This window comes from Epinephelus fuscoguttatus, linkage group LG16 (genome assembly GCF_011397635.1).
Source record: "Epinephelus fuscoguttatus linkage group LG16, E.fuscoguttatus.final_Chr_v1".
Lineage (NCBI taxonomy): Eukaryota > Metazoa > Chordata > Actinopteri > Perciformes > Serranidae > Epinephelus > Epinephelus fuscoguttatus.
This window is the reverse complement of record NC_064767.1, coordinates 38,640,003-38,647,831: the sequence shown is the minus strand read 5'-3', so window position 1 is coordinate 38,647,831 and position 7,829 is coordinate 38,640,003. Positions and strand designations below refer to the sequence as shown.

General features: G+C 38.4%; 1 protein-coding gene across 1 annotated transcript; it reads right to left on the bottom strand.

The window, feature by feature from the left end:
• Positions 1 to 1,083: 1,083 nt before the first annotated feature.
• Positions 1,084 to 7,260, bottom strand: LOC125903907 (uncharacterized). Its single transcript, XM_049601093.1, has 11 exons — positions 6,845 to 7,260; positions 6,628 to 6,723; positions 6,351 to 6,425; positions 5,756 to 5,800; positions 5,562 to 5,636; positions 5,341 to 5,385; positions 5,147 to 5,221; positions 4,926 to 4,970; positions 4,732 to 4,806; positions 3,241 to 3,395; positions 1,084 to 1,128 (listed from the first exon to the last, which is right to left on the bottom strand). The coding sequence occupies exons 1-11, from the start codon at positions 7,251 to 7,253 to the stop codon at positions 1,084 to 1,086; spliced, it is 1,140 nt and encodes a 379-aa protein (XP_049457050.1). The 5' UTR covers positions 7,254 to 7,260.
• Positions 7,261 to 7,829: the final 569 nt, after the last annotated feature.

Here is a 7,829-nt window from a genome sequence, read left to right as displayed (position 1 = left end):
AGTAGCCTATCATGTCTACACTTCAAGGAATTTTCCTTTTTGTTTCTTAAAGAGGGAGACTAGGTATATTTTTGCGCAGCTGTTAATTTCTGACACAGCTCAATATCAGGATGATTGTATTCAGACAATCAGTTTGGTGTTGATATGATTTAATTGTGGCGTCAGCTTTAAGCTTTATTGTAGCATACATAACGTTATGACAAAGAAGACCAATTTATCAGACGCAATGATGTTAGACGATAATTGTAATACACGCAGTTCATCTGCGCAGCATTGATTTCATGGGATTCAAGGGTGTGATCAGTGTCTTATGTACAGGTACAGGTACTGCAGCTACTTGAACCAGTGATGAGTAATTTAACCTACACATAATTTTATTTGCTACCTTGTTTTGTCTTGATTTTTCCCTCTCTCCTCCTCTATTTCTTCTTTCCTCACCCGTTTTTTTTTCTTGTCTATTATGTGATTTCATTGATGTTTTGACAGGGGAATTTCTTTGATAAGCTTTTAGTGGCTTCTAACCTCTCCGGCACTTCTTTTTTTAATCTTGTAAATGTTATACTGTCTGTTTTTAACATTATGTGCAAATAAACTAATCTAAACTAAAAAAAATATATATTATTCATCCCGTTATGCGTTGCCACACATGTTTCCTCCTCCTGCAGCTGCCATGGTGTTGGCCTTTTCTCTAATGTTGCTTTTCTCCTCCTCATATTTTAGTAGAATTAATGTGTGATCCTCACTAGAAATACTTTTTTCCCTCACATACGGCGCTCTGTGGGGACGCTCAGTGACGCTCAGTGACGCTGCGCTTCTCTCATGACTGTGATTGGTCCGCTGCGTGCGTGTTCACGGCTCTTGATAAAGCAACCCTGGGTTGAGTTACAGAGTTGATATTCAGCGTCGTGATACCGATTATGCTGACTGCCATTGTTAGGTTTAGTCAACACAGGATAGGTCTGGGTAACCCAGGAAAGGTTTATCGTGCTTCGTGATACAGGCCCCAGGTTTTCTCAATGAACCTCGAGTTTCTCTCTGTCTCCGCCCTCTTTCAGAGCCACACACTCCATTTGATTTCCTCATTCATTCAGTCAGCAGGCGGGTTTTGGCGTAGCCTAATTCTGCCATCTGTCATTAAAAAAATCATTTAAAAAATCAGAGTCAGTATTACAAGTCCATTAGGCTCAGTAGGTGGCGACTTTTTTCACTAACATGGTATGTCCTTTTGATAACGATCCCGTGGATGAAGACTGCGCAGAGAATTAAATGTTCGTCGGGAGATGGTTATCAGACCGCGCATCAAGAGTACCTTGCTGCAGTCAAGATGGCCGACAAGGCGCCGCCATACATCCAATCCATGCTGGAAGTCACAATCGGAAGTTGAGGGATCGAGCGGCGAAAATCGCCGCTCGATCCCGGAAATATGACCGAGCTAAAACAAAAATAAAAGCTTAAAAAACACGTACGTTTACACATAACATAATTTTATGCATTTTGTGCAGTTACATGTAACGGTATAAGTGACTAGTTAATTGTCTCGCCACGACTTTATAGGCTACTGTAAAACTCAGAAGTTAGTTAAAAGCCTACAATAATATCACTAAGTCTATCACAACGTTATGAATACAAATGTAAATATTATGTTTGTGTGGTGGTGGCCACACACACACACACACACACACACACACATACATGTCTTTATGTCTTTGTGAGGACCACGTTTTCAGAAGTCTTTGTGAGGACCACCACTTCCACTGTAGCTAGAATGGTGCAAAAAACAAAACTATCACTAGGTGGGACTAGAGAGTTAGAATGTCACTTCAGATTTCAGAAAACTCCAAGTAAAAAAAATATTTTACTGCTATACTTGTGAGGACTGACCGCTGTTGCTAGGCAGATTTGACATACACTTTCTTTTTTTAAGTTTCTCTCTCAGTAGCCAATCAATAGACATTATATTGCTAGCATTTTGCAGACTCAACTCAGTAACAAACAGTGTTGTTAAATTGAGCTTTTGGTGTTACTACTGACTACTGTTCCACATGATTCCACTTTTATATGGCACAGTTTAGAATATGGGTGACATCAAGGATGCAGCTACCAACAATCTTCAATTTTCTTTTGTTTAATCTGCCAATTATTTTCTTGAATAATCGATTGTTTTGTCTATTAAGTGTCAGAAAATGGTGAAAATGCCTTCCCACAGCTCAAGGTGACGTCTTCAGTGTCTTGTTTTGTCTTGACAGCAGTCCAATACCAAGAGATATTCAGTTAACTATCACATATGACAAGAAAAGCATCAAATTAGCATAATTAAGAAGCTGGAACCAGTTTTGTTTGCATAAAAATGACTACAATGATAATTCAATTATTAAAACAGTAGTTGTGAATCATTTCATTAACTGTTGCAGCTCTAATTGACATTCATGTTTAAAAGTGGAAAGTAAGTTACTGTACTCACTGTACTCAAGTGCAGCTTTGGGACTTTTTCAGTTATGCGATTTCATTTGAAGATATTCGTTTCGACTGCATTTTAAAAAATCAATCTTCCACATGTCACTAATACTAGTAACATTACATGCATTGTGTTTTGATATACAGTATATCAAAAAGCTTAATAGTTATATTTGCTTTATTAAGAACCCAACTTGTCCACCCTCTTGACCCCATTTATTTTTAATAAGGTTAATATTTTCCTGTATTTTCAAACCCATGCAAATATTTACTAATGCCATAAGACTTAATGAAAGACTTAACAAATGAGGTAATGCCAGAATTACTTTATTTTAGTGGCATATAGCTTAACAAATAGCCAAGACTTTTGTCCACATTACAACAACATCACCACATTACTGGAGAGCTGGCATCAAGGACCTAAACAGTAGCTTAATACAGATCTGGCTGTTAACTTATTCTGAAAAACTACTGGAGAGCTGGATCATACACTTCCTTCAAGTTTTAAACAGTAACTAAAAACAGATCCAGCTGCTGTTAACCATATCAGTTCCAACTTATTCTGAAAAACTACTGGAGAGCTGGATCAAGGACTTCCTTCAAGTCTTAAACAGTAACTTCATACAGATCCAGCTGCTGTTAACTCCATCAGTTCCATCTTATTTTGAACAGGATAGTAGGGGAAAACCGCATAACATGAAAATGAACTACAACTGTTTCCTTTTGAGATGTGATGGAATTGTAGACTTGGTTCTTAACATCTTTCCAGTTGCGACTACAGAGTACCTGTTCTGCTTCAATAGCCTTGACACACAGTTCTTTACCAGGAACTCTCTGCAGAGTGATGTACCGTCCCAGCTGTCGCCACACTGCTGCCTTTTCTTCAGAACTCCAAGGCCTGCGATGGCATTTTTTTTTCTTGCGAAATTGTGGATTCAGACCTGAAATAGAAATTACAAATGTAGACAGGTACTGACATCCTCACTATTAAAAAATCATGTGTATTTAATTTAACCATTTACAGACTGTATAACAAAACTGAAAAAGACCTTTCATATTCACTGTATTTCATCATTATCCACCAAAAATCTTTTGCAGTATTGTTCGTATACTAATACAACCAGACATATAAAGATATAGCTATTTTCTCATGGTTTATATTGTTGTATCACCCAACTTTATCTGTTACTATACTGTCTAATATGTATACTGCATTTTCTATGATGGAGGACAGTGTTCACAAACCGAGAAAGGAAACTGTGTAGAATTAAATCATTCAATGTATATATAGAGATACAATGAGAATATAATGTTTAATGATCATGGCAAACCTGAAACAAAATCAAATGTCAATCATCGGTACCCATCTACAGAGCATCAGTAGTGTCAGTGAAGTGAGGTGACAGCAAAAAGCCCAAAGGATCCTAAAAGATAACATACACCAGCCATACCCTGTTCACCCTTCTGCTCTCTGACAAAAGATTCACAAGTATCTGCTGCCGTCTGACAAGAGATACAGAAGTTTCTGCTGCTGTATCAACAGACTACAGGGCAGTTTCTTTCCTCAGACTGAGACTCCTGAACTCATCCACTGCACTCCAATATAAAAAAAATTTGAGTAGCATACATGGACTACAATTTGATTTCATACAACCTTGTGTTGCAAAATGCTAAACGAGTCTTAATAATAATAATAATGATAATAATAATAATAATAATAATAATAATAATAATAATAAGGGCATCGGTGGATTAGTGGTAGAGCAGGCGCCCCATATACAAGGCTGTTGCCGCAGCGGCCCGGGTTTGACTCCAGCCTGTGGCCCTTTGCTGCATGTCATCCCCCCCCTCTCTCCCCCTTTCACACTTCACTATCCTATCAATTAAAGGCAAAAAATGCCCTAAGAAACATCTTAAAAAATATTAATAATAATAACAATAATGGTCTCATTTGCTTAGGTGGGTAATACAGAGGTATCAGTATTAAACTGAGACTGTTTCATAACCTTATACAGGCCTGAAACTTTTGTTGTGCTTTGCTTCGCACTTTCACACCGCTGCATTTCTCTTAAATGTTGTTTTACTTGATTTTATGCATTGTGTGCTCTATTTGTATCTTTACTTTTATTATAATTATTGTTGTTCTGTGTGTTTTATCCATCTTACTTTACATTAATTATGGTCTCATGTGCCTGTTTTTATATTAATTCCATTTGTTTTTATGTGAAGCACTTGGTCGGTTTTGGTGCAAAATATCCATTGGTGCATGGAGTTTACCTGTTTTCTCACTCTTTTTCATCTCATCCGATGGTCTTCCAGTCACAGTGTTTTGAGTCAGAACATCTATTTCTTCTGCAAGGAAAGAAGATTACCACCTCAGCATTAACTACAGTTCATCATACTCACAGACACACTAACACACCGTATCACAGTGCTTCTGCAATGAATCCGAAGTTACTGTATTTTCATACCATCCGAATCTTCAACAGGCTCAGAAACTCTCTTCCGTCTCTTTCCTTTGGAGGATCCACCAAGAGCAAAAACAGCAAGAGAAGAACATCATTGCAGTGTGAAACTACATATTTTAAGTTATTCAAATTAAATTAATAGTGTATTAAGATATAGAACATGATTGGACACTACAGTGCAGCAGCAGGAGGAAACAAAATAAGCTGACAGAAGAAGAGTTTACCTCTTTTCTCACTCTTTTTCATCTTATCCGATGGTCTTCCAGTCACAGTGTTTTGAGTCAGAACATCTATTTCTTCTGCAAGGAAAGAAGATTACCACCTCAGCATTAACTCCAGTTCATCATACTCACAGACACACTAACACGCCGTATCACAGTGCTTCTGCAATGAATCCGAAGTTACTGTATTTTCATACCATCCGAATCTTCAACAGGCTCAGAAACTCTCTTCCGTCTCTTTCCTTTGGAGGATCCACCAAGAGCAAAAACAGCAAGAGAGGAACATCATTGCAGTGTGAAACTACATATTTTAAGTTATTCAAATTAAATTAATAGTGTATTAAGATATAGAACATGATTGGACACTACAGTGCAGCAGCAGGAGGAAACAAAATAAGCTGACAGAAAAAGAGTTTACCTCTTTTCTCACTCTTTTTCATCTCATCCGATGGTCTTCCAGTCACAGTGTTTTGAGTCAGAACATCTATTTCCTCTGCAAGAAAAGAAGATTATCACCTCAGCATTAACTCCAGTTCATCATACTCACAGACACACTAACACACCGTATCACAGTGCTTCTGCAATGAATCTGATGTTACTGTATGTTCATACCATCTGAATCTTCAGCAGGCTCAGAAACCCTCTTTTGTCTCTTTCCTTTGGAGGATCCACCAAGAGCAAAAACAGCAAGAGAACATCATTACAGCGTGAAACTACATAGTTTAAGTCAGTGGTTCTCAAACTGGGGTCCAGGGACCCCCAGTGGTCCTTCAGGGTGTTCCATGGGGTCCCCAGCAAAAAGGGGAATCTTTTATTTTTTAATACCATCCATAACACAAATTCTCTGATTTCAGCTTCTTAAATGTGAATATTTTCTGGTTTCTTTGTTCCTTTATGACAGAAACTGCATATCTTTGGGTTGTGGACAAAACAAGACATTTGAGGACGTCATCTTGAGCTTTGAGAAACACTGATGGACATTTTTACCAGACCAAACAATCTGTTAATTGAGAAAATAATCAACAGATTAATTGACAATGAAAATAATGATTAGCTGGCCCTAAAAGATCTAAAAACAAACATTTGATCATTGGGGTCCACTAATCTGTGTCACTTTAGGGGTCTTTGAAGTGAAAAAGTTTGAGAACCACTGGTTTAACATGATTGGACACTACAGCACAGCAAAGCTGACAAGAGAAGAGTTTACCTGTTTTCTCAGTCCTTTTCTTCTCATCCAATGGTCTTCGAGTCACAGACTTTTGAGTCAGAATGTTAACTTCTTCTGCAAGAAAAGAAGATTATCACCTCAGCATTAACTCCTGTTCATCATACTGACAGACACGCTCATACCAAATGAAGAAAATGCTGTAGTTATTTCATTATTTTGTGACATTTAGAGAGAACGCAATTGATGAATCCAGAAAATAATCAACAGATTAATCAATAATGAAAGAATGTCAGTTGCAGCCCAACAAACTTCATACCATCTGAGTCTTCGAAAGACCTCTCATTGAAGATCTCCAGATCATTTCCACTGACTTGTGACTCCTGTACAGCTCCCACTTCTGAAGATGGAGGAACTGTTTTGATAGAACACAAACAACATTCTGTTAAAAAGGGTTAACAGACAAACATCATTTTTAATACTCAAATTGCAAATGTGATTTTGGTATAATTGGAATCTCATACTTTTATACTCACTTTCTAGGCCTAAATCAATCTCATCGAGTGATTTGCCTTTGTAGGCCTCAGTTCCGAGTTCTATTGCCATGAGCAGCTTGCTAATCTTTGCAAGTTGAAGTGTGTTCTCTGTTAGCCGGTAATATTCACGATGAACACGAATATCATGTCCCATGAATTTAGCGAGTTGGTCCAACTCATTTTCTTTAAGGTTCATGATCTGACTCATTGTAGCCACATGTTTCCTCAGGTAGGTTGATGTGAGTGTTTCAGGCTTCCTTGCCCCACTTGCAGCCGCATACTTCCTCAAACAGTCTGAACCTCGGAGATGGGATTCTGAATTCTGTCTTGCAAAGACATACTCATTACTGTCCAAAATGTCATTGTCTTCACTCCTTTGCTCAATGAGGAAATCAAGCGATTTGGTCATCTCCCTGGTTAAAAGCACAGGCACTTTGCGATCCCTCTTCCTCTGATCACCAACCTGGTGAACTCATGACTCAAACCTTTCTCCAGTTTTGAGAGGCCCTGCATGATATCCTCATTTGGTTCCTCTGCGGCTCTGTTCTTGTAGGTCAACAGAGGCATTTTTGCTGCCTCACCTTGCCGTCTTCGGTTAAAAAGTATGATTTGTGAAAGAAGACACTCACTAAGAGTCTTGTATGCTTTTGGGTTTGGTCCTGTCAAGAGTATCTCTTTTGCCTCCTCCTCTGTGGTCTTCAAAACCTTGTTAAGCTTCATCACATCTTCTGTGAGTGGGATCATTTCTTTTTTGTTCCACCTGTCTTCCTCTAAGTTTGTTCGTGCACGGCGTGACACAAACAGATCCCACTCCGCAGATATCAAGCCCAAGAAGCTCCTCACTCTGGCTGCAGCCACTTCATCTTCAGCTTTTATATGTTGCCCAATCACAATGTCACATGTTGCCTTTAGTGAGTGCCCTAATTTTAAAGCAAGAGAAGGTGTGTCGTACCTGTACTTAGATTTGGTGAAACCAGATGCTTTT

Bases quoted from the DNA above. Each gene is read 5' to 3' on its own strand.
- LOC125903907 (XM_049601093.1), bottom strand. From the start codon at position 7,253: ATGACCAAATCGCTTGATTTCCTCATTGAGCAAAGGAGTGAAGACAAT. The intron at 3,396-4,731 runs GTAAACTCCATG...TTTCTATTTCAG, and splicing joins GAAAAAGAGTGAGAAAACAG to GTCTGAATCCACAATTTCGC. The intron at 1,129-3,240 runs GTACTCTGTAGT...TTTTAATGACAG, and splicing joins AGGCTATTGAAGCAGAACAG to ATGGCAGAATTAGGCTACGC.